The sequence below is a fragment of the Vigna radiata genome, chromosome 5, assembly GCF_000741045.1.
Source record: "Vigna radiata var. radiata cultivar VC1973A chromosome 5, Vradiata_ver6, whole genome shotgun sequence".
Classification (NCBI taxonomy): domain Eukaryota; kingdom Viridiplantae; phylum Streptophyta; class Magnoliopsida; order Fabales; family Fabaceae; genus Vigna; species Vigna radiata.
In genome coordinates, this window is record NC_028355.1 from 15964804 (window position 1) to 15992248 (window position 27445).

Consider the following 27445-nt stretch of genomic DNA (forward strand, 5'->3'; position numbering starts at 1 on the left):
ACTTAAAAAAAATTAAACTGATCTTTCTATCGTATCATCAGCCAAACTCTACATCGTATCTACAACATTCTAGTGTAAAAGGCTTCATGGTGATGGAACAGATTAATTTATTTCTCAGACTTATAGTTTTGAAGGAAGTACTGACAAGCATATAGGTTGAAAAACTCGTTCTATTTGGTAACAAAGAAAAACAATAAATTAGGTAAATTAGGTGTAACGATTAAATATAGATTTCTCTATTTATCTGAACTTAATTTCATCTACCATTTTACAAGATGCTTTTTCCTTAAATAGACACAGGAAAAAGTGTAATATCAGGACAAAAGAAAGCATTTCAAAATCTGCGAAATGCTCACCTTCATCTGTATACCAAAACTGTCTCACAAAACCCAACAAAAAATCCCCAAATTTTATCCAGAAACGATATTGCAGTTCTCAGATAACAGCCGAATAACAAACAAATAGCAATATTGGTAACGAATGACTCATTTATCTCTTGCTACTTGGCAGTTTTCACTATCAAATAGAATACCACAATAATAATTCAATGACAATGACAATCTGTTTTATCAGCAGGTGAAGGATATCCCATAATTATCTCATTCGACCTTCTGTTATATGCAAATAAATTATACAGATCAAGCAAATTTACAGTAACACGTATTCTCTCCCGTTATTGCACATTGCTGAGATCTGTCTTTCTCTGGAAAAAAATAGACCCGAGAATAACAGCAATACCGGTGATTGCTATTGTGAAAAACACACGCTTTCTTGGGAAATCATTCTGCGGCCTTCTTCGAGGACCTTCGTCTCTTTCAACTGGTCTCACGTACCTTCACAAGAAAATTAAAAGTAAATATTCAATCACGAAAAATAACAAATGCATATAATGACCAACAGGGCTAATGACACACTTACCCTAATAAGTTAAGACATTTTTTGTAAATAAAAATATATACGTATAAATTGATTAAACTATCGTTTTAGTGCTATGAAGAAACTCTTGACATCAGTTTGGTCTTCCAAGATAAAATGAATCAGTCCTCTTAAGATTTAATGTAAACATCAGAATAATTCCAAGCTGATGTCATATGTAGCTTGGAAAAAGGACCACTTTATGACATCTCATAAAACCGTTTTATGAAGCAAGTCACAGAAAAAGTGCTTCAACAAAAGACAATTGGAAGGAACTTCTTTTAAGGGGAATAAAAACAAACTAAGCCAAACAATACCTTAAACAATTAAATAACTTTAGAAAAACAGGAGATATCGCTCAAGATAATTCATTGTTCAAAATTTCATGGAACTTGCTTGTGGTTAACAGTATGTGAATTGTTATTTTACCATCTACACCTAATATACGATCTGCCAACGATTCTCATACCACCTACATTCTAATAATTGTTATATATTTTTTAAATGACAGTTCTTTGCAACTCTCCTGCAGAATGTACAATTCAGCACTAAAAAAATTATAAAAATATATGAAGCAACCATAAATATTCATGCTACTTATAGGGAAATCACACTTTACAGCTAAAGGCACCAAGCATCTTAGAAAGAGAGCACAAGAATGCATTCAAGACTAGCACACGATGAGAAAAAATTCTAAGAAACAAATCCATCCCAAAATCTCGTGACATCTATAAGTTGCATCAAGAAATAATCTTTGGCAAATGCATTTTGCTTTTTATATAAGGTTTATTTGAAGGGTTTGGAAGGGAGAGTGGGAGAGGTTGTGAGTTCAACTCCCCCACTAACAAAAACTAACAACTAACATTTGCTAAAAGAAATATAATTGTTTTTTATATTTTGTGGAAAATAATACATTTTTTTCCCCCCAAAACTCTGAAGGAGCTATTGATTCAAGCTGTTTCAACAACAAAATAATCTAATTGAAATGCATACCGCAATCAAATGATAGCATTTCCTACCTTGAAGGCCTTGAAGAATTCTCTTGAATTCTATTGCAACTATCTTCATGGTTGTATCTTTCACGCAGTCTAACATACTTGTTACAAAGGTGACAAAGTTCTGTTCGATTCCCGCATACTTCCTGGATGTTTAAAAATCAAACTGAAATTAATGCCAGAGTACATTGATTGATGTAAACTTCTCAAATACAAAAAGTCATTTGCAAACACTACCTGATGCTCAACCAGATCAATGGCTGGCAAGGGAAACTCACAGAACTCACAGGTGACCATCCTTCTAGGACAATTTTCATCTCTATGAATATCTAAAATATCACGTTCCATAGTTTCACTGCACAGCGAACAGGCAACCTGCACAAATTACCATTTTCTTTTGAATAACCATTGCAAAAGTGAATTTTAAATCTGATTTCACGAACTGTGTTATTGATATGCTAAGAAGCAGGCCTTTAGGAGAAGGGGAAGGGAGGGCCACAGCAAAGAACTGATGGGCATGTAGCCAGCCAGCCTCCTTTAGCGTATGGAGTTGACACTCCAAGTTCCTACACTCTATGACATGACAGGAACATTCATATCACAACTGGACATAGTAAAACTAGGACTGGTTCAAAAAAATTTGCACCTGTTACTGCTTCCCCTTTCCATTCGTGATTGCTAAAATATAAAAGCCAACCGAGTATATCAAATTATAAGAGCTGCTTAACTAAGTAATATCTATATCAAAGTACAAAAAATCCTTTAAGAAAGTAAACCCTCACCATCTAATATATATTCCCTCCTAAGAACCATTATCTTCTTTTTTTATGAAAGCACCATAATATAGAACCAACACATCATTGATAAGTCCCAAATATAAGAACTAAAGCAACAATTATCAAAAGCCATATTAAGAAAGATATCAATCAAACCAATTCCAACCCATCCATAAAATTTGATATACATCCAATCCATCTATTATTTTGTTTTCTAATTTTAATATATCTATGGGATTATAACTCTGCCGTTCTCCTGTTTAACAATTCAGGATCCACAAAATTACGATTTGTAACTTAAAAATTACAGAGACAGTTGAGTAATCATTTTTGTTCAAATTTAAATTGACTTGTGTTTCTATTAGGTTGTTTTCAAATTTATATTTAGTCAATGTTGAGTTCAATGTTGTCATTTTCAGTTGGAAAGCATGGGAGAAAATTGAAGGAAAAAGAAAATGGAAATTATTTTCTCAAAGCTAAAATATAACAGTTGACAAACTGATGGGGTGACCCAAAAAATTATACTTTTATTAATATGCAAATTTGAAAACCAGAAATCATAAAGTAGCTATTTAATTAAATTTTAAATACTTTTTTGTTAGAGTCATTGATTTGAACATTTTTTTATAACACAGGTTTCAAAAACAAAGCTGACGGAATATATAAATGAACTAAATATAACGAAAACAAGACACAAGTGATAAAATTCTAACATAAGGACCCATCATAAGGTAACTTTTAGGATAGATAAGTGCTAACAAGAGCAAGAAGGTTGACGATGTTGATTGGGTTTCAGTTTTCAGAGCTCGCAGATTCAATTAGTCCAAAATATCTGCAGACATATGATTACAGCTAGCAAGAGGCACTGAGTGACTCATGGGACAATCTCAAGATTCAGTTAGGCAATTATCTCGGTGACTCGGTTTAAGAAGTTGGCGTCTGATATATCATAGTTAGACCAATTACCACTATTGATCCAAAAGATCTGAAAAATTCAACTCATAATATCTATTGTCATAACTTTATGAGTTTGATTGAATGATATCATTTTCCACCACTAAAACTGTCAAACCAATTGTCACTGAAACATCAATTTAGACCGTAAAAAATATTCAAAATAAACTCATAATATTTTGTATTTATTCTCTAATTTTCTTTATCATCAAGTGCAGAACTTCTCAAGTAGTATGTTTATTAAAAAAAACAAGACAAAAGTTTCCATACCGGGGCATGTGTGTTCAAATAGTGCTCCTCGGCAAGTGTTTTCGGAACCATATCGCAACAAATTTTGCATCTTTCAAGGTTCCGAGAGCAATGAGCATAATGCAAATCAATATTTGCAGAAGGGATAGCCCGATCACTAAAAAAAGAAAGAAAAACATGACGAGAAAGAATTATGATCAAAGCTCCTGAGGATAAATCATAAACACGTGATTTAGGAATTCAATATAACAAAGTATCATCCTAAATGGCAAAAAGAAAATAAAAAAATTAAAAATAAAAATCACATGATCCTGGCTTTCATCGCCTTGAAGCAGTTCTGAGTCAAATGCGATACCAGTAACAACGAGTAAAATTCCTTTTACCCAAGAAACAAATAACGCCAATTATACACAATTTAAAACTTAGAACTGTCAAGGGAGTAAATCACTGAACCTAGTTCCCCCCCCAATTTAACAAATATTAAAAAATCGATCATTTCATCGTACACCATTCATAAATTGGGAGGGAAGTGTTTACCAGTGAGTGCACATACTAGTGGTCTGATCGGACACCGTTGCCATGCCGTAGAAACAATCAACTTCGTTCTAGGAGCAGATCTTAACGAAGGAATTAAAAAGGAAAGACATTTAATAAGTATAAGAAATTAGAAAACAAAAATAGAAACCAAATTAAATTAAAAATATATGTGAGGGAGAGAGATTACAAAAGTAGAGATTTAGAATAGGGCGGAAGGAAGAAGAGGGTTAGGTTATTATTATTAAGGAAAATTTGGGAAAAATAAAAAAAAAAATGGAAAATTGCTCTTGTTGAACCACTCTTATTTGAGGAGACTTTTCGGAACCATCGGCCATTAAAATAGATGATGACTGAGAAAGTAGCTGCCATTTACCTTACGCGCCATAAAGACAAGGGAGCCATCAACAACCTACCCTTTTCATCGTGTTGGGCCGTATGGGCTTTTTGCTCAGTACAATTATTTAAATTTTCAAAAGATAAAAAATGAAGCTGCAAAGAGTAATTTGATGGGCCAACAACGAAGAGATTATAAGAAAAATGAAAGCCCAGCCCAACCACATTTATCGTGCGTTTTGTAAGAAGGAGAAGCAAGCAGTAGAGGATAAGTACCCTGGTTTTGTCGTCCCTGACATATCAGCCACCGCGCCTTTTCACCATTGCCGTGGAACCTCTCAACTTAATAGGTAAACAGAAATCACTTCTCATTCATCCAATTCTCTTTTTCTACCTATCATTACAATTTCAGTGGCAACGCTTTTGCAAGTGTGGAGAAAGCAATGGATTTAGTGGTACCACCCGAACAATTTTGTTCATTTCACCGCTTCCATGTGATCAGAGCTAGGGTTTCGGATAACACCGTTTCGCGCCCTTTCATTCTATCTGCTGATACTGTTAGTCACTTTACAAAGTTGAAAGTCGTTAGGTCTAGAAAGCGTTCGGACAGTCGCGTTTTCGCTGTTTCAAAATCCGAAACCTCTGGTTTGAACGGTAGACTGCAACAAATTGTGAGCACACCAAACGGGGACTTGAATGGCATAGCTATGGAATCTTCGGCCAGCGGGGTGAACGGTTCCCGGAATTTTGAGGAGTTTGCGAGCAACATTCATCTGCGGAAGTTGGTTAGAAACGGGGAATTGGAGGAAGGGCTTAAGTTTCTGGAGCGCATGATTTACCAGGGGGATATCCCTGATGTCATTGCTTGCACCAGCTTAATTCGAGGGTTTTGCAAGGGTGGACGGACTAAGAAAGCAACGAGAGTGATGGAAATTTTGGAGAATTCGGGTGCTGTTCCTGATGTCATAACTTACAATGTTTTGATTGGTGGTTATTGCAAATCAGGAGATATAGATAAAGCCCTGCAGGTTTTGGAAAGAATGAGTGTTGCTCCGGATGTTGTTACATATAACACCATTTTGCGTAGTTTGTGTAGCAGTGGAAAATTGAAGGAGGCAATGGAGGTTCTCGACAGGCAGCTGCAGAGGGAGTGTTATCCTGATGTGATTACTTACACGATTTTGATTGAAGCGACTTGTAATGAAAGTGGCGTTGGTCAGGCGATGAAGCTGTTGGATGAGATGAGGAAGAAAGGATGCAAACCTGATGTCGTCACATACAATGTTCTTATCAATGGTATTTGCAAGGAGGGTCGGTTGGATGAGGCTATCAAGTTTCTGAATAACATGCCTTCATACGGTTGTCAACCGAATGTGATAACTCATAACATTATTCTGCGCAGCATGTGTAGCACTGGGAGATGGATGGATGCTGAGAGGCTGTTAGCTGACATGCTGAGGAAGGGTTGTTCCCCTAGTGTTGTTACTTTCAATATCTTGATTAACTTCTTGTGTCGGAAACGGTTATTGGGAAGAGCTATTGATGTCTTGGAAAAAATGCCAAAGCATGGTTGTGTGCCAAATTCCTTGAGTTACAATCCATTGCTTCATGGGTTTTGTCAAGAGAAAAAGATGGATAGAGCAATTGAGTATTTGGAAATAATGGTGTCTAGGGGTTGTTACCCGGATATAGTGACCTATAACACTTTGCTTACAGCACTATGCAAGGACGGGAAGGTGGATGCTGCAATTGAAATACTGAATCAACTGAGTAGCAAGGGATGCTCTCCTGTCTTAGTTACTTATAATACAGTTATTGATGGTCTTGCAAAGGTGGGAAAAACAGAGTCTGCTGTGGAACTCTTAGAAGAGATGCGCAGAAAGGGTCTTAAACCTGATATAATTACGTACTCTTCACTGCTCCGTGGACTTGGCCGTGAAGGAAAGGTTGATAAGGCTATAAAAATTTTCCGTGACATGGAAGGATTAAATATTAAGCCCAATGCTATCACTTACAATTCTATTATGTTCGGACTTTGTAAGGCTCAGCAAACTAGTCGTGCTATTGATTTTCTGGCTTATATGGTAGAGCAAGGATGCAGACCTACCGAAGTAACATATACCATTCTTATAGAAGGCATTGCTGATGAAGGATTAGCTGAGGAAGCTTTGGAGTTGTTGAATGTGTTGTGCTCCAGAGGATTTGTGAAGAAAAGTTCTGCTGAACAGGTAGCAGTCAAGATGTAGGATAAAATGCATTTTTACCTTATAACTTAGATGGCTAAGTAACATTTTTGTGCACATAGATTTTGTTAAACCCCTCATGTAAGTTACTTGTTCTGGATTTTGGATTTTCATTTTGAAGAGGGAGAGGGGCTGGCGAAATGCGTGTCAATTTTGTTAGCAGGTCATTGTAATTCAGTCCAGACATATTTAATTCCAAGTTATATTATTTATATACTGCTTGGGAATTAATATAGGCTAATATTGTTTCCCCATCCTGCTACAGCATCCATGGTGACAGTTTTTTAATCTCATCATGCAAGATATTTGACTAGAATGGTAATTCCTTGGCTGCAGATTGTGATATGATTGATTTAAAGATCAATTTCTATGTCTTATTTTTCCTAGAGCAATTTCTTTTCCAGCATATGGATACGAGTATAGTCGATTGCAAAATGAAGTAATGTGCTTTATCAATGGGTCTGAGTTTCATCAGTGTATTAGTTACCAAATTGATACAAGCCAACATAATTGGCGCCTTAATATTTCATGAAATGAAACTGGACCAGAATTAATAGAAAAATTGGACAAAGTTATTTTTCTGCTTGCTATACTGAATGATACAAGAGAAATACCAGTGGCAGGGAGACTATTTGCTTGGTATTTTTACAATTATTATAGCTCTTTGATTAACCCTTGATCCACTAGAGGCATTGGGTGATTGATTCTTCGATTATCGATGATCACTCAAAAGTAAAGACAATTCAAACAATTTCAGGGGTGCTTCATTCTCCCCTTTCTTAGTCCTTTCTGACATTGTCCATGATTGACTGTTCCTTTGTTGCCTGCCCTGCCTTTGACGGACTTATATTGCTCACACACACAAATACAAAATATATCAAGTACCCATCAAAGTTTTCACCATACCTTTGAAGGAGGCTTCTGAAGAGTGTGAATTCCTTGAAGTTGGCTCTTACTCAGAAGTCACTCCAAACCAGTCTAAACCATGCACCAATGGTGAGTGTGTATAATATGTTTCTCTTTACCTGCAGATATTATTAGTATAGTTGTATTCAGTGTATTTCCTTGGATTAGAGCAGATTCTTTTTTTGGATATTTCATCTGTCATGCACCACTTATAATATTACATTTACGAAATGGGTGGGAGCAAGGTTGCCACTCTGACCATTAATTTGAACATTATTGTGCCAGCTGTTGCTTTTCACTGTGGCAAAATCAAACATGACAACCCCGTTATGGTTTTTTGTTTTTATATCAAGTGATTAGAAAGGATAGGCCATGGATGAAGATGACCTGCAGTTGGAAGGAGAAAGAAATATTTAATCTCTATCCTTAATTTTGTTTTTCAATTATTATAAAATAGACCACTGTTATTGGCACGCCCTTTATTGTACTCTTTTAATATTCTTTCCAATGCATTTGCTTTGACAATGATGCATAGCAGAAACTTTTCTTTTTATTTTTTGTAGAAAAGAGCAAAAATAAAATAAAAAGAGAATAAAACACAAACTAATGCCTAACAAAAGACATTTCAGCCTCATCCGTGTGGGGCAGAAAAATCAACTCCACACAGGTGGCTCTGCAATACTCATAAACTCCTCAGCTGACTTTTCCTTCCGTGGCAAGAAAATCAGCACAAAAAAATTCCTTCACGAATGTTCCACACCAACATTGCTACTTTTCAATCCATTTTTGTTTGAAAAATAAATAAATAATATAGTTAATTTAATCAAGCTTATGGTATAAAAAAGAAACTGCCTTACCATTTTGTAATATTAATCGAATTAACTATTGGTGAAATAGCTTTTCTAATAGCAATTAAATTAATTACGATATAAAAATGTGAATATAATTAATTAATTACTATTAAAAGAAGTTCTTGTCATAGCATTTATTATCACGGAAACCTAGTAAAGTTTATAAAATCATATAAATTTCAGAACCTTGAATCTGAATAAGTTTTCAATAAACATTAAACAGACTGATAAACACATGTTAGTATTTTTAAGACTTGCTAACTTCTTGTTTACATGACTCAACTCGATAAAACATGATTTAATTTTAAATTTAACATGATGCGGTATAAGATCCTAATTATTTTACATGTTTTTGTTTGTTCATTTATTTATTTTGTAAAATTGGAAATTAATTAAAAAATTACTATATGAATTTAATAATATAAAATATATGAATGGAGTTTATTCATGAACAACTAAATTGAAACTATACATAATTCAAGTTTTTTTACTTCATTGTACATTATTCAAAGCATAACAAAGAGTATCTTTGATTTTATATCAACCCTACTTGCTTGAATGGATTTGTGTAGAGATAGAAGCCATCAATAGTAATCATCAATTTTTTTTAAAAAAAAAATTGATGTAAATATTCAAACACGTTTACTAAATTAAGAATAACACATCAACAAGAAAAATAATCAATCATGACAAAGAAATGTTATTATTTGTAAGAAAAATCGTAGCTAGACGCATGATTTTATTCAATAATACATTTTTCTTTCTGTGTATAATGCTTTGTTTGGTTGGATATATAGACGATAAAATAAGTTATAAGAAAAAGGAAAACGATGGTGAGATTTGATTCTTCCATCGTTTCATCTGACACGAAACAACTAATATATTTTACCAAACACATCATTTCATTTGAACGTTCATGATTGAAATCCTACATTATGTTACCAAACACATCACATCACATCTAACCAAAAAAGTTAAAAGTGAATGTCATGATTCCTAAGATGTTATCGTCTTCTTCCTCTTTTTGTTAGTAAAAAGAAAGACTATGCATCTAAGGAATCATATCTTGGTCTAAATGGGCTTTCTTTTATTTGTTGTAAAAAATGCGGGTCCCAGTTACATAAACCTTAGGATTATCGAAATAATCATGATTAGCAAATATTATTGAAGTTATTATGATTAACAAATAAGTAATAGTAGGGTGACACATGCGTCTATATTCATTTAACATCTATTAAAATATCATGTTCAAACCATTGTGCCAAGTTCCACTTAAATAGTGGTCTTAATTTTTGACTTTATGATGATTAAATAGAAAGAAAATCTAAAAGCAGACTGTGATGGGAATTATGATTCTCCACTAAATTACGGACCTAGGGCTACTGAATTATGTTCTTTCTACTTTCAGATAAATGAAGAAATTGTCTTCCACTCTCGATTTTACTAGGAGAATAAAAATCTAAATGCACCATGCCATTCTGATATTCTCTTCATATCAGCAAACAGTCAATATGAAAAGGACAAAACTAGATTCTTCGATTCTTACGTTATCTATTACAAACCCAACCCAAAAAGGCTTTTTTATTTTTCTTAACTTATTATTATTATTCTGTACCACACACTTAAAATCCAGAAGAAGATAATAGCAGCCCAGAAGGCAGAAAGACTGGAAGCTAGAGTGATGGAAAAAAGTGGATGTTCTTGCAGCAAATCAAACGGGGGATGGCTTTCTTGCTGGGGGCGTCTTAAAATGAAGCTTCCATGGACGAAGAGAACAAGCTCTTATAAAGCAGTTGGTGGTTTTAAGTATGACCCTTTAAGCTATGCTCAGAACTTTGACGAGGGATTGGTGGAAGACGACGAAGAATCGTTGCATCGTGGATTTTCTGCTAGATATGCAGCACCTTCCTCACATAAATTGTTCAAGCAATGATAATATACATATAGGTATGTACAATCATTTATCATGTCTGATATGCACTGCACATGTGTGTTATCAGTTTGTATTCAACACTGATAGAGATTCTTGGTTACATGAAAGGAAATTAGTATCTTCAAGCTCTTCTGCGATTTTAATACTAGTATATATTGGCAATGTTTACTGAAGTTATAAAATAAAAAGGATAGGATTAAATATGTTTTTAGTTCTATATTTTGGGACGATTTTGATTTTAGTTCCCACAATTTAGTTTTTTAATTTTAGAAAATTTTGGATTTAGTCAATTTTTACCAAATTTTTTTAACTTTATTTGCTGTTTCAAACGCGTTTTTCAGTTAACATTGAAACAAAAATGTGTCAAACAGTGTAAACAATCTAAATGCTATAATGAAACGTGCTTGAAACAGAAAAGTAAAAAGATTTGATAAAAAGAACTAAAATCAGAGTTACCTTAGTTTAAAATAGAGATTAAAACTAAAATCATCCGAAAGTATAGGAACTAAAAACATGTTTAACTCAAAAAATATAACATACTTTGATATTACTAATGTATTCAAAGATTAAAATAATAGCAATCAAATTTAACTTAAAACTTTTTATTATTATTATTTTTTTAATTTTCAAAAAAATCATATGATAATAACAGTTGGATAATCATTTGAGTTTCCAGTAAACAATTCCTACCTTTGATGCTGGTTGACCAGCCTATGTGTTCCAGCGGAATCTAATGATGTAGTTTTTCAATTATATAAAACAGTTTGCAACCCTCGATGATTTTTTATTTTACATGGATAACATATTCTACATCGTATTTACACGAATACCACGATTTTAGTTATAGATCAAAATTCAGTTCTTATGAATCCAAATTCTAGCTGTCATTTTGGTTTATGATTGCCGGAATCGGAATTCAGTTGTTGGAAATTTTTTTTTTTTTTTTATTAAAAAATAGAAATTATACTTAAATATAATTTTTTTCTTTAAATAAACATTGTTTTCTTTTGTTATCTTTTATAACTTTTTTTAGTAATACCTAAATATATATTTTCTTTTATAATTACACTTAAATGTACTTTTAATTGTTTTTAAATTATTAAACAATAGAATATGAATAAAATATTGTTGTCATTTCTTAATTATTGTAATTTTTTAGATAATAAAAGTGGAAAAATGTAAAACTATGTGGTCCAATAATTAAATTGCTAATAATTTTCTGTATAATTAATCGAATATTTATTTTATCATACTTTTGTATAGAATTAACAAAATTAATTATTTAATTGAGTCGAAAAAATGTAATTAAATTAAATTAAAAATACAAATAAAATTAATTATCAAATTAAAATTCAATTATTTCTTAATTTGATTTATTAAATTGGAATTATAATTAATATTACAGAAACGTGAGTTTGAAAATAAAAAAAAAAAAAAACAACAAAGTAATAAACTATTAGTGAATTCAATTCAAACTATGTGTTCTTAATTTCGTAAATTAAATTTCAAGAATTAATTCTCTGTATGAAGAATCCACAAAATAATAAAAATAAAAGATGATTATGAAAATTAAAATAAAACAGGAAGAAAAAACAAATTTTAAACCTAAAATGCTAAATAAATGAATTTAATCTATATAAAGTCGTATAGGTGAACCTAAGTATGGGCTTTTATTAGGTCCACAAGTTCATAAACTCAAATATAAAAATAAAAATAAAAATTAAGAAATTCAAATTTATTAGAAATTTTATATAAATATACAACACATTTACCTCAAGTTTCAAAAATTCTAAAAAATTCATCACAACTAGAATCAACAAAAAAATATTTGCAGAAAAAAAGTTGTGTCACAAAATGTAAACAAATGTCATATTAATTAAAAACACAAAATTAAAACAATTATGTCAAATTTATTACTAAAAAATTTAAAAAGCTAAAAATGAAACATGCGTAATCAATTATCAAATAAAGTAACTCATGAGTTTAGCAATCCTAAACTTCTTGTTCGAGTTAAATAACATGTCAACTCATTTTTGAAACAAACTTAGTGGAATTGGTAAAACTTTTAAGCTCATCAAGCTCACAAGTTCAAAGCATAAAAACTAGAATATTTTGTGTCATTTTGCCAATAAAAATAGGATAATGATATTTTGACCACACTTTTTGATTACAACGGGACACATGTCATCACTTTATTGGTCTAATTGAATTTATATTTAAAAAATATTTAAAACGGATCAATCACAAGCTGTCACATATGTGTTGTCAAAAAATTGTTAAAAAAATATTGTTAAAAGAAGTTTTTCCGTAAAAATAAGAGAAAAAAGAAGACTTACCTTTTCTCAATTAGATCTGTTGTTACTATTTTTGGAGAATTTTTGTTGTATCAGTTTGTGAGAGTTGCTGGTTCAGTTTTTTTTTTTTTTTATGTGACCTTGTTTTTTCCATTTGAGACATCATTCTCTATTTACAATTAAGTTATTCTCTCTTGATGTCATTCTTTGTTTCCTATTTTATCTTTGTCTGTGACATCGCTTTTTGTTTATAGTTTTCTCCCTGATGTATTGTCTATCATTGTTTCCAATGAAGATATCATAATATTTTAGAGTATTAATCCACACAAATTAAAAAAAAAAAAAGCATTAAACAAGATGAAAAGTATTACGTAAAACTGAGAAGTATTCCATAAAACAAAAAAAAATATATCAAATTAAGTATCATCTTGATAGAAAAGATTGAAATGTACCAAGTATAAGGTTGGGAGAAGTCTTAGGTAAAAGAAGTACCAATTTTGTTGATAATCATATATTTATTTTTGAAGAATTCATGATAAAATAATGGGTTAAATATATATTTTTATTCTTGAATTTTGACACAAAATTTAAATTTAATTTTATTCAAAATTTTAATATATTTTAATTCTTAAATTTTAAAAATACTTTTAATACACATAACAAAATTTAACATAGATTAAAAAGGTTATATTCATTCATTTATAAAATTTGAATATTTGAAATATATCAAAGTTTTTGACAAAAAATAATTCTAACTTTACATTCAAAATTAGAAACTAAGAAGATTACACATTTAACCTTAAAATAATATGATATAAAGTCAAACTAAGTAAAATTATCTACTTTTATCAGAAAAGAATGTGAATGCTTCGATATGAAATGAAAATATTGATGAAGGATTGAACAAGAAGAGAAATTGCATATAAAAGATTATACAAAATATTATCTGTCTCAATTTATAAAAACCAAATATATGAATATACAAATGAATATAAAAAAAATTAAATATATATTATAAATAAAAATAATAATTGATTATTGTCAGATAAAGTAATTAGTAGAATAATTTAATGGCATTCATAACATATTATGATGTGTACTATTTATTGCAATATATTATTAGAATATTTATATTTGTTTAATAATATTTGTAGCTTTAAAAATAAGATGGAAAGACAATAAAAATAAAGAGAAAAGTAATTTTATAATTTATATTTGTATATATTGAGGACAACTATATATATTATTATTTTATATAAAAAAAATTATATCATTATAAAATTTTATTATTAAAGAGGTTATCAGTGTTATTTAAAAGAACTAAGAAAATCATGATTTACCTATAAACAAGTAAGAGAAGGAAACTTATTATTCATTGGCGCGGCAAGCAATCCGAAAGGTTAAGCATGTAATTCAACTTGTATTTGCAGAAGAAATATAAATTTCCTCCTTCATCATCTTAACCAAAGTAACAACAGGTAATTAGAAATCAGAAGACAGGACAGCCTTCAGCAATTAGACCTTTTGCTGTTGGACATTCAGCCAGTGGACAGTGCTCATCAGTTCCCCACCATTGAATGCCTTTACCTTCCATCAAAAGTGCAAAGTATATAAGAACAGTCATGAAAGCCAATCCGGCGTCCAAAGCTGCAGCTAGCACATAATTATACCGCTTCCACCAATTCTTCCTATATTTGAACACAAAATAATTAAAGATTGTGCCAACAACAATCCATGAATTGAAGTTCACTGTGCTAGCCGGTGGCATGCTTGCAGTTGCTCCAAGAAGTACAGGAAGGTGAATTAAGGATATCCAATGTTGTTTTGGAAACACTTTCTGGAGTGCCCATATACCAACTGGTCCCACTGCTCCTATTAAGAAGAACCAATTCAGCTTTTGGTATTTCCCTAGACTACCGAAAATCCTCCTTGGACCAACCAAACCCCAGATCACAGATGCATCAAAGAAAACATGATCACCAGGGCACGTCCATGGACTGTTTTCGGGCAGTAAATCTTGTTTGCATATATTCTTTATTGAACCTAGCAACCACCAGGCCACACCAACATCCACGGTTCCTGCTATCAGAGTCCCTATAACCTATCAATAGAAACGTTGAATTAGATGTGTGTATTCTCTCAAGACAATCTTTATTTTTCTCACTAAAAACCTATATGTGTAACAGAACATATATACCTGAACGATGAACATGGACCGAGGCGGAATCTTCATATAATGTCCTAGTTTGAAATCAGATAGAAAGGAAACAGCCTGTGACATACTTATGTACCCATATGTCTTAAAACAAACGTTTGCTATTGGTTCTCCCGGTAAGATCACACCCATGATGTATTCAGTAATGATATTCAATCCTGGACTCTGAAAATGAAAGAGTAAAAACAATATATAGGCATACTTACTATATCTCTTCATTTAATGAATGAAAAAAAAATGTGAAGTATCTCTTCATTAGTTGAATCAAAACAGAAGAATTGCAATTTCCCACTCGGGAGAAACAGATGGTCCAACTAGTAGTAGTTTCTTGAATACCTGATTCGTGGTGGCCGTTATGATGCTAATGGGGAGAGTAAAAGTAAGTGCAAGGCCAGCTGCAAAGATGAGACCCCACCATGGCATTTGTACCTGATCTTTCATGACAGTACACAGTAAAAGTGCAAGTAGAAAGGAAACTAAAAGCGTCACATGAAACCACCAATTAGGTATTGGCTTGTATTTCTTCATCAGTCTTGTGTGGATGTCTTCCTTTCCAGATTGTGAAGATCGGAATTGTTCATATATCTCCCTGTTTATATAATCAAGAAGTACAAAATGAGCCAAATATAAATAAAAGTATAACTTTTAATTTTAATATATTTTGACACTCCAAATTTTTGTGTTTATATAAAATAAATATTGATAATCCTAGTGGTTTTAGAGTAATAGTTACCTACTACGTACCTTCCGTTAAATATGGCAACATGAGTGAGGGATGCGGCAATGGCAGCAAAACCAAAGCCATAACTAATAGCAAAGAAGACACTCAAGTTGACTAGACCTTGTTTCTCGTATGCTTGCATGTCTATCTCAAACTTTTGATTGACAATGGCCGTAACATTATAATCGTCTCCATGGGAAGTGAATAGATTAGAAGAGTATATGGGAAAGTTGTTGGCACTGTAAAGATGAAGTCCCCAATATGCAATGGGTATGATGAGATAGATGAATAAAACGTAACCCGCTAAGACGTTTGCTATTGCAAAGAAAGGAGTGACAAGGGGATTGCCAAGGAATGAAGCAATGGTGGTCCAGTCAAGAGAAAAAGAACCCAAACCAAGTCCATTCTTGCCGGACCCAAGTTGATGAGCAGTAACTGAGTGTGGAAATATCCAGCACACCCACGAAATTATCGACAACGTCGGAAATAGGTAGCCAGGGACCACGTACCACGCGAAGCTGCAGGTAAGTGCGATGATAAAAAATTTCTCTTTTGACATTCGCTTCCCTTCTTTCTCATGCAAAGCTCTGCCAAATCAAAAAATTTATTTTAAGAACGTTTTTTTAATAACTTGTTGACAATACATACATGAAATTAGTCCCTTTTAAATATTTTTTAAATATAAATTCAAATAGACCAATAAAATAATAATACGTGTTTTATTGTCAAAAAAAAATTGTCAAAATATCATTACTCCACGTTCAAAAAAAGTAATACTTTTATCTTCATGATTAAATAAAAAAATCTTTTAACAACTTTTCTTTTTTACAATATTTTTCTAAAATAAATTTAAATAAACAAATAAAATGATAAATTGTAAAAAAAGTTATTAAAAAACGTTGTTAAAATATCATCATCCTTGTTAAATACATAATACATGACATTTTATATCCTTTTTATTCCAATGATATAATAATTAGATATGCTTTGCTCCTATATAACAACTTTTAATAATTTAATAATTATACTATCTGTTAATACGTTTCAATAATTTATAAGCGCATTTGCCTTGTAAGTTGCTTAAATAGGTCTGCTATTAAAGAAAAAAAAAAGTCTAGTTGAAGGTTACTTAACTATTTTTGTCAATAAGAATGTACTTCAGACAAAAAAAAAAGGAATTAAATTAAGTAGATTTTTTTTATATAATTTTTTAAAAAATTATTTGGTACCTACAAATTTAAGACAAATAAAACTACCTGACCGATATATTTAATATAAAATTTGGTCTCCCGATTTTAATTGTTAAAATAAAATTGTAGATTTTTAAAAAATATTGGAATCAAATTTTTCAATAAAACTAATTTTCTTTTCTCTTCAAATATATATCACTAAAAAAATTTTATAAATGTAAAAATATTCATTCGAAATAGAATAATGATAATAATTGGGTAAATAAGCTAAGGAGAAGTAATTAAAAAAAGGAAAAGATTAAAATGGAAAAAAATTAAAAACTTTATTTTTGACGGAATTCAAATAATTGTTTTTTATTCTTCTGCTAAAAAATTTAAAAGTTGTTTCTCAAAATATACAATCACTCTATTCTTCTACAAGTTAACCTAAATAAAACAAGAAGTTGATGGTTTATGCAAATAAAAACAATGAAATGACTTAATTATATTTAAATATAGAGTAACAAGATAATTGAGATACTAAAACCAAACGTTACTTAAAAAGTAAATATAAAAGCACAATCAATACGCTTTTACGTAGAAATAGAAAGAAGAAAAAAAAAATCTTTTTATATGCATAAAAGATGAATGAAAGAAAAAAAAAGTCTTTTGACCGATTGAATAAAGAAAAAAAAAATTTAATAACTTTTTTTTAACAATTTTTTATAATATATAGTAATTGGTTCATTTCAAAAAATTTTTAAAAAATAAATTCAAGTAGATCAATAAAAAGATGATACGTTCTGTTATCAAAAAATTATTAAAAAAAGTTATTAAAATATCAGATCTATTCAACATTGTAAAACTTAACTCTTAATATTATATATATATATATATATATATATATATATATATATATATTATTTTGAAATATTAATTACTATATAATTCAGTATTTGGTAAAGACACGTAATAAGTTAAGGAATAGGAGAAGACAAGATTTTATAATATAGTCCCGTGATAAGAATTTGCACTTAATGTTATGCCCAACGGACGAAAGATTCTTCTATTAACATCAAATGTAAGCTATATCAGGCACGATACTAAAAAAATATAATTAAAAATGATAAGCTATATATAGTCGATGTAATTAAAGCGATGTACATTCAATAAATAAATCAACAACATTAGAAAGTGAATTTTGGAAAAATCATGACATTCATATACAACGTCTCGTGAATTCAAAATTGGACAAGAAACCATTTATACAAATACAGACCCCGTAAAAAAAACAAAAGAAAAAAATTACGCCAATAATAAATATCATAAAAAAAAACTTTAAAGGTGTTACTAACAAATAAAGATTTAACTGATAAAGAACAGAAAATTGTAATATTAAAAATAGAATAATCATCTCATAACATATTTTTAAAAATTTTGTATTTTTATAAGAAAAAAGAAAATAAAAAATAATGTATAAAAAATTTAGTGTGTAAAATAATATTTTATTTAAAAATAATAGAATACAGAATGGAAATGGATGAAAATAATGGGGAAGACGATTAGTTTACCTGAAGAGAGAGACTTGGACCAGAGTACCGGGCCACCACATCTGGGCGGGCTCCACCACGTACTTCTTCATTATCCCCGCCCATCCATACCCTAACACCTGTGTCAATCACCATAGCTAATCCTTCACTATTTCAACCAATAACGCAATTCGTTTCAATCTTCAAACTACTCTCACTCACTCACCTCTTACACGTTTAACATTACCTGTGTGGTCGAGACCAAGAGCCAACTAGCCAATAAGCTAATCTTCCTCCCATAAAACGCGCGTATTATATCCACAATGCCAACAGCATAAGCAGAACCGTTTCCAAAAGCGGCACCCGCATTCGCGAATATGGATATCAGCACGTGCTCCTTTCTGTTGAAGGGGCCAGGATTCAGTGAAAATTCTCTCCCTCTTATCCGAACCTTCCTTCTCGGGAGAACCTTCGCCATGAAGCGTCCGATGGGAAGCGTCGCCACCTGAACCGATATCATCGTCACCGTCAGCGGCTGGCTACGGTAACCGAAAAATGTGTTCAGGAACGAGAGCAACGCCACCGCCATGATCCCCAGGAACCACATGCGGAACGTCCAGACCGGCTCGTTCGGATTGTCTTCGTTCGACACAACCATCCGAACCTCCTCTATCGGCGAAACGTCATCGTCGCCTGTTGCGTCTTTCGGACTCTCCGCCCGCTCGCGTTCTATCTCGATGGTGGCCATACTGATAAACGCACGCGCCGCCCTCTGTGCCGCTCACTGATAAACGGGAAGATCCTTACACGTTTTTTGGCCGTGATTCTAAGGATTTATATCCACATCATCGGTTAGTAGTGCAAATAAGGTAATGGCGGGTTAAGGATTTATCTTTCTACTAAGGAAAAAGTTCTTTTAATCAGACTTCTTTTTTAACTTTCTATCAGTCCCGCTTTTTCTTCTTTTCATGCACTATTTCATGTTAATTAATTTTATTTATGAAAATTTAGTTAATAATATTCATAATATTAAACTTTCCAATATTGTAGTATTTTTAAAATTTTGAAAAACATTCTTAAATAATTAATATATATAAAGAGAAAGAGACAATTAATTATATTTACTGTTTAAACTACTCTAATTAAATCTGATAAAAAATAAAGCACACACAAAGACTAATTAAATAATAATAATCAAATTTAAAAATGATATTTTATAATTAGGAACAGAGTAGATACATGTTTCTAAAACATTTTATTTTGAATAACTTTGTGTACTCACTCTTACTTGTTGAGTTTCTTTTAACAAAAATAATAGTTCCACGTCATAAAAATAACATCACTTAAGTTAATAATATAATAATTTGTATTCGAATTTTATATTAAAAATCAAATAAATATAACTAAAATATCATTATTTTAAGCTATGGATGTTTTTTTCTTTATAAATGTTAAAATATCAACATCACATTCGGTCTGACCTATATTTTTGAAACAGTGTTTGCAACAAATGGAATTTCAACATCACATTCATTATTGTTTGTAACGTCACGTTCCAAACAAATGAAATCTTATTCAATTCCATATACATGCATTTTATTATTCAAATAACATTTTGTTAATTCTTCAGTAGCAAGAACTTTGATGATAACGAGGTTGAGGGTAGTGATGCCAACCCAAATATATAAGTTTAAGATTAACTTTGAGTGAATTTTATGATGACATGATATCATAAATAATTATTTAGTTATTAAACTTTAATTAGCAATTTTACAAAATTAGGAAGTTCAACTAGAAATTGAAAATTCTTAAAAGGATTTCAAAAGTAATACTAAAATTAATATACGTAGTATATTTTTATCGTCCAAACATGGAAGAAAATTTAAATATCATAAACTTAAGAAAAACATAACTATTAAAAAAATTTAATACGTAAACCTTAATTGAAACATGTTTTCACATTAACTAACTTTTGACAATAACAAAATATTAATGGTAATAAGGTAACATGATGATACTTCGGAGTTACCAATCTCGTTAAAAAAAAACTCTCGTTGGAAAGTCGAGACGGGAGAAATCGACTTTCATAGTGCCTAAAATTAGTACCTTTCGATGTGGTATTTGCAGAATTTATAAAAAAGAAAAAAACAGTATTAGTGTAAGAAAAAACCTAGGCAAACCGTATTTATAAAACCTTGACATGCTGGGTCATGTCTTCAATTTTGTCTTCCACATTGTTTTCTTCTGTTTTGCTTCTTGTTTTTTTATTTTTTTCCTTTTTTGTTTCAACCAAGTCACATATCACGAGTAATGAATCTATCGCCTTTTGCTTTTGGTCTTGGAGATCCTTGATTTGGTTGCTTCATGAGCGGGTTTCCAGATTATATCCTCAAGATTGCTACAAAAGTTCTTATAAAACTGCAACAATATGGAGTGCATCTTTCGTCATAAATCAAAAGTAAAAGCAATCAACATGGGTAAAAACTGGGGTTTTCAAAAACATACCTTGAGGTATTCACCAGTATCTCCAGCTGCTTTCTGAATGTCCACCATGTAAAATGTGGGAGCCACTTCAAAAATCTTCGAGCAGATAAATAAGAATTATTCTTTTAGCCATAATGTCATGGAGCAGTCGAAAATTCTGGGAGAGGGATAGAAACTTACTTCCATGATGACCGAAAAATAGGATGTTTTATTTGCTGAAACACCCTCTACCCTCATCTGAAAATTCATACAAATATCACTTCAGATGATGACCAACTTTGTCTCGTGTAAAAAATGACATCGGATGATAAAGATTTGAAAACTGTATGTGAATGGAGAAAATTATGATGCAAAAGAAACCAGAGAAAGCAAGTAAATCAAACATGTAACTGCAAATAGACCTTGTAGTTGCGAATATGTGTTTTAAATCCCATTGATTGTGCCACGACTTCCATACTTGATAAAACCACCTTTGCTGGCTTTTGAGTGACAAAGCGGGTTTGGTACTTTACAGAGTCCTACAAGGATGTTAGAGCGACAAATCAAACCATGGAAAATATTTAAGAAAATTAGACCTTTAAATGACAGAACATTGTAAGTGAGTGTCGTCATATATTTTATATCACAGGGACCCCTATACATGGTAAATATTACATATATAGTTTACTTCAGGATAGTACATGGGGCTGTTATTTGACCATTTGGATATGATTACTGACCGAGCCACATCGCGACACAATGTAACAATTAAATACCTGTCCACGATCAAAGATTGTTCCAAGATTTAAACCTTGAGAGAGAATTATCAAGTCAAATGCATTAAGAATTAAGGGACCCATGTCCTCGTTATCACATTGTTGTTCAGCCCTCTGTTCCTTCAGCGATAAAATAATCAGTAAGCAAGCAAAACATGGAAGATAATTAGTAGACGAATGCCACAAGAGATAATGAAAAGGCAATTGTATAAAATGACAACTCAATTTGCATTATGTTCAACTTCAACTCAATTATACCAGTAATGAAATGGCTTTTCCAGGAATAAGATAATTCAAAATATCTTTTACTAATATTAGTATTGTTTATGGTTCTTTGATATGCTTGTTCATCAAATAGAATTGTGGAGTGATCAACACGGCACTCATTATATATGATTCTGATGTAGAGCAGGAACCAGAAGTGCTTTTCTTGGCAAAGTTACTCCCCTGATAAACAATCCTAGAGTGCTACTCCGTCTCATGCTTTAAATATTCTCCACATAAAGGAAATATTAAGTTCACTACAGTTATCAAAAGTATCACAAATGTCAAATCAAATAATATATCCATATGCCGAGTATAACCAAAACTTGGATAAGATTATCCTATTCTAATTTAGAATGAATAATCGAAAAAAGAATAAAGTCCCCTCCCTAATAATGATAACAAATACTTCAAAGTCAAAACCCTAATTTAAAAATTAAAATCCTAAAACAGTGTGTTCAATCTATCCCAGATTCATTCTAACAATACGAAATTGAATAGGTAGAATGGAGGCAGTTAGCTCAAACACTAGATTGTTTTTTATACACACATATAGCTGATAACCACGTGCGCACACACACACTGAGATGTAACATACCTCAGTTTCATCAAAAGCAGCATTTATATCATCAAGATTTACATCTTCATACTCAAGAAGACTGACAGGAACATAGCTCCTCTGAAACCATTCATCATTTCTTATCTGTTCAATGGTTATACGCTGCAAACATGCATGCAAACAAGGGAAGGAAACTAGTCAGAAAGAATGAGGATGAAGAAGTAATATTTAAATCTATAGAAAAACTGGTATTAGTAATTAAAAAAAAAAAAAAAAAAAAAAAAAAGAGTTCCAATACATATAATGGAAAAAATCCCTGAGCTTCAAATATAATTCGTGCTAGTTAAATTCTTCATCCATAAATGTGTAGCCAGTATTGGAAACAAATGATCAAGAACTACAGGATGAAGCACAGCTTTAATTCAAGTTTAGCAGGATGAAATACAGAACATATGTGCTCCACAGGTACAATATAGGTACAATAATAACTATCAACATTTTATAAGTAATTCAAGTGTGAAGGATAGTTTTCCATAAGTTTCATTAAGATTTGTCGTACCACATCAAAAGAATGTGCTATATTATCTTATTTTATTAATCTTGATAGAGAAATAAAACCATTAACGAGCTCAGCATAAAAACTTAAGTATTCAGGGAAGTTGGTTTTTGGCACTCCACTTTCCAAATTAAGTTAAATTTCAGCACAGAGCAAACCAGGTATGCATATCCAGCCTAAAGGGCTCCTTCTGTTAGGGGACATGTTATGGGACTAGACTCTCCAACCACTTCTGTATGAAGTACAAAATCTTTTACAGCAGGCAACTCATTTTACGTATTAAATACAAGAATTTAGCAGGTGTGTCAGTAACTGCCATTGAAACTGCAAAAGAAACTTGAAATATTTGTTTTGATATCGAAATGGAGAAAAATAATATGAGCATAACATGCTACAACTGAATATTAAATTCTTTATATATATATATATATATATATATATATATATATATATATATATATATATATATATATATATATATAATATTTCCTACCGAATCCATTCAATTCTAAAGCAAAAAAGTTCACATGGTTCCCAATCATGGACCAGAATTATATGCCATCACACACACTCTTAAGTTTTTTAGATACCTTTGTATAACAACATATCATCAAAAGACCCAATTCATTTTCTGATTCTATGGCCATAGAGCATTAATTTTAAATTGGCTGAGAAAGGTCGTGCCTCAACTCCTGTTGTGTAATGCAAATACTTACGGTTTCAGGATTTGGGTCCAAAATTCTATTTATCAAGATTTTTGCTGCCACAGGAAACCATGGAGGGCATGAAAATTCTGCTCTCTCAATCTGAAAGAAAGAAACAAAAAAATAAAAATGAAAAATTATCATCATTAATAACAATCTAAATTCCACTTTGATGAAAACAATCTACACTAGCATCGCAACCCTTAGATAATGCAATATTTCTTGAGCCTTTCAACACAGAATAGAAGAGTGCTAACACGAGAACTCGTAGCTTGTCAGAACAACAGCCTGCATCTCCATCTATTGAGAGATGCAAGAGACTACGGATGAAAATTTCCATTTCCATTTCTCTGTCATTCCGAGTCAATTTGCTACTTTGGACACTCTTTCATAAAAAAATGGATAAATTTTGACCTCATAACTGCAATTTTTTTACTACTTATTATCATGTCAAATGGCTCATAGATAATAATTGATGTATTTCTATATATGCAAGATAAATATTTTTATTTGCAATGTAGTATATAATACAGTAACTATTTATTTGACATGCTTAAATTCATGCCTTACTATATAAGGTGGTTAGATCAAGCTCGTCAAAGGGAAGATATCCGGCCAGTAGGACATAGAGGATAACCCCACAGGACCAAACATCTGCCACAGCACCGTTGTAACCCTTATGACTGAGTACCTAAGTCCACAAAGTCAAATGAAAAAATGAAGATGTCAGCATTAGAATAGTCAGTATTTTGCATTTGACATAAACTGGATCAATGAAAATTAGCTAAATGACAAGCCAGACTTCTATTTACCTCAGGAGCTACATAGTTTGGGGTCCCACAAGTAGTTCGAAGGATACTCACTCCCTGTGAGAATGTTCAATAAGTTTGAGGCCCTTCGGTATCGTTGTATCTTACATGAATCAAAATCATATATAAAAAGCTACTTTTGCAACAAGCTCACCTGTTCAGGCAATGCACTCAAACCAAAATCGGAAATCTTTATATTTCCCAGAGAATCAAGTAAGAGATTTTCAGGCTGCACAAGGCAAAGAAGAAAATTAGAAGAAGTCGTGATAAGGATAACAGACAAATTTTCATATCTCACTCAATGCAAACCTTTAAATCTCTGTGATAAACTCCCTTACTGTGGCAATAATCTACACCATCAATAAGCTGTTGAAAATATTTTCTAGAATCAGCTTCACTAAGACGACCATGGTGTATCTGCACAATTATATTATTCATCATGAAGATCGCTAATATCTTGAATGGTGATTGATAAAACCTACACTAAAAGGTTCCATCTTGAGATACTCACAATTTTATCGAACAATTCACCACCCGTGATGAACTCCAGTATGATGTAAATCTTAGTACGGCTCGCAAGAACCTGAAGAAAACCATATTTTTACAGCAAAACAAAGTGCTTGAGAGTGGCGACAAAACAAGAAAAACATCAACAATGGCTCATCAGAGAAAATATTGAGTCAGCATGTATATTATTTTAGAAAAGCTCTCATTAACGTAAGTAAGTAAGATTCTCAAAATATACTTCCATCACTGTTCCTCACTCCAATTTCAAAACAATAACAAATAAAACATAAATCCGTGACTCAGGTTTTGCTTTTACTTGCTCGAAAATACTTCTGAAACCTTAATTGACACAAGATTCCATAATCCAATATGATTCCAAATTGGATGACAACTTTGAAAAGAACCGAAACAGACCCTTAATTACAAAAACAGAAAGGAATCATCACATGCCTCGTACAGGCGAACAACATAAGGATGTCTAACAAGCTTCATAATGGAAATCTCCCTCTTGATCTGCACAATAATAGAAACAAACCAATAATGAAACATTTTTCAGCGAAAGGAAAGTTAAGCTTATAAGGAAATTAATCGAGAGTGGTACCTGGTCGACCATCTTGTGCTTGATGATGGTGCTGCGGTCGAGCACTTTCATGGCCACGCTCTCTCCAGTTTCTGTGTTCTGAGCGAATTTCACCTTCGCAAAAGTCCCCTCCCCAATCGTCCTCCCAATCTCATACTTCCCCACTTTCCTCAGCACCATCTCTCTCTCTCTCTCACTGCACCAATCTCAGCTTCTGCATTGCACACTCTTCCAACCCCAAAAGCGTTTCGCGAATCAAACGTTAATCACAAGCTTCGAACTTTTCTAATTTTTAACTTAATATTTATTACTTTATTAAGTTCCTTCTTAGCAAGAAATTAGAAATACTGAAAGAGACCAACCTCACTCTTTGAAATTAAAGAAAAAGTAAATAGAAACGGAAAGAGAGTATGAGTATGACAGCTATGAAGGAAGGTTTATTGGTTGGTTGGTCATAGAAAGGGTAGTCGTTTGGGGAAATCGGAGATTTTTCTCAAACGGAAATAGGAGAAAAGAAAATTAGTATGTGGAAAGAGAAAATGAAGAAGGAAATTTGAAAAGAAATGAAGAAAAGTTTGAATTTTTATTTTATTTTTGTTTGTGGGTATATATTAGAGACGGAGAAAGCATGGTGGACTTATGACAAAGCGGTGAGTAAGCAAGAGGGTGAGAGGGATTGATAGTGTGTGGCGCGGACGATGGAAAATGAAAGAATTGACGAATGAAGGTATTTTGGGGAGCAGTTTCCGTAGACATGGGTGTAGGTGATTACCCCACCTCGTCCAATTATTAAGTGTGGTTACCGGCACTAAACCTAGTTTTTCGGCTTGTTCATACAGTTCATCATTTCTTTGCAAGTGACGTCACACACACTCAAGTGAGAATTTCAATTTGAATTGCCAACTTACTTGGATGTTCTTTCTATTACAGTAATGGTTGCATTTAGTTTCTGAAAAATAATCATGTTTTCGTAATTAAAAACGTGAATTTTTATTTTTTTTATGAATGATAAAATGGGTTAATTTAAGTCAAATTAACATTAATTTGCCAAAAATATCAGGCTTGTCTTTGAAATTTTTTATCTTTACATTATGTCAAATTAAATTTAGTGTCAAAATGACTGACACATATTATACTCTAGTTAGGATTATTTCAAATTTTGACTAAACTGTAATTAAATTTTGATATAGATCTTAGTTAAATTGTACCAGATTTTGGTTCAGTTTTCAAACTTATTAACATGAATTATTACAACACGAGTTTAAATGTTTGTTAATAAAGATAAGCTATCAACTTGGTTCGACTGATCCCAAAAAAATTGATTTATCAAACTTCAAATTGATTCTAATTTTTTTAGATTAAAAGATTAATCCATCAAATTTGATCCTTTTTATCATCTTATTCTTGTTTCTATGACTCAAAATAAAAAAAAAAGTAAAACATACATCACACATTTTCATAAACAAAAATCTAAGAAAAGATTATTTATTGATATGGAGAATAAAAATATCTTCTTTTAGATAAATTATAAATATATTGTGATAACATTTTTCGAAACTATATTCACATTTGTTTTCTTTGATGTTGTTAAGCAATATTTCCAATGT

General features: G+C 31.7%; 4 protein-coding genes across 5 annotated transcripts; 1 reads left to right on the plus strand and 3 right to left on the minus strand.

Annotated features, from left to right (window-relative positions):
* Positions 1 to 451: 451 nt before the first annotated feature.
* LOC106759910 (XIAP-associated factor 1) lies at positions 452 to 4789 on the minus strand. Its single transcript, XM_014643294.2, has 6 exons — positions 4614 to 4789; positions 4427 to 4506; positions 3911 to 4046; positions 2148 to 2285; positions 1935 to 2056; positions 452 to 833 (listed from the first exon to the last, which is right to left on the minus strand). The coding sequence occupies exons 2-6, from the start codon at positions 4468 to 4470 to the stop codon at positions 674 to 676; spliced, it is 600 nt and encodes a 199-aa protein (XP_014498780.1). The 5' UTR covers positions 4471 to 4506; positions 4614 to 4789; the 3' UTR covers positions 452 to 673.
* Positions 4790 to 4972: 183 nt separating this feature from the next.
* LOC106762842 (pentatricopeptide repeat-containing protein At1g09900) lies at positions 4973 to 7337 on the plus strand. Its single transcript, XM_014646930.2, has one exon. It carries the CDS (start codon positions 5203 to 5205, stop codon positions 7003 to 7005), a length of 1803 nt encoding a protein of 600 aa, XP_014502416.1. The 5' UTR covers positions 4973 to 5202; the 3' UTR covers positions 7006 to 7337.
* Positions 7338 to 14344: 7007 nt separating this feature from the next.
* LOC106761692 (oligopeptide transporter 2) lies at positions 14345 to 19540 on the minus strand. The gene is made up of 6 exons (XM_014645262.2): positions 18868 to 19540; positions 18663 to 18760; positions 15946 to 16509; positions 15538 to 15790; positions 15184 to 15366; positions 14345 to 15087 (listed from the first exon to the last, which is right to left on the minus strand). Exons 1-6 carry the CDS (start codon positions 19366 to 19368, stop codon positions 14476 to 14478), a joined length of 2211 nt encoding a protein of 736 aa, XP_014500748.1. The 5' UTR covers positions 19369 to 19540; the 3' UTR covers positions 14345 to 14475.
* Positions 19541 to 20590: 1050 nt separating this feature from the next.
* LOC106762400 (CBL-interacting serine/threonine-protein kinase 8) lies at positions 20591 to 26576 on the minus strand. Of its 2 annotated transcripts, none has more exons than XM_014646300.2 (14): positions 25860 to 26576; positions 25709 to 25771; positions 25263 to 25334; positions 25061 to 25168; positions 24906 to 24980; positions 24755 to 24808; positions 24508 to 24633; positions 23955 to 24044; positions 22722 to 22844; positions 21860 to 21973; positions 21506 to 21622; positions 21285 to 21341; positions 21126 to 21200; positions 20591 to 21038 (listed from the first exon to the last, which is right to left on the minus strand). In XM_014646300.2, the coding sequence occupies exons 1-14, from the start codon at positions 26016 to 26018 to the stop codon at positions 20937 to 20939; spliced, it is 1335 nt and encodes a 444-aa protein (XP_014501786.1). In that variant the 5' UTR covers positions 26019 to 26576; the 3' UTR covers positions 20591 to 20936. The 2 variants fall into 2 exon arrangements, with proteins under 2 accessions (XP_014501786.1, XP_014501785.1); XM_014646299.2 differs by having other exon boundaries at positions 21860 to 21979; positions 25860 to 26575.
* Positions 26577 to 27445: the final 869 nt, after the last annotated feature.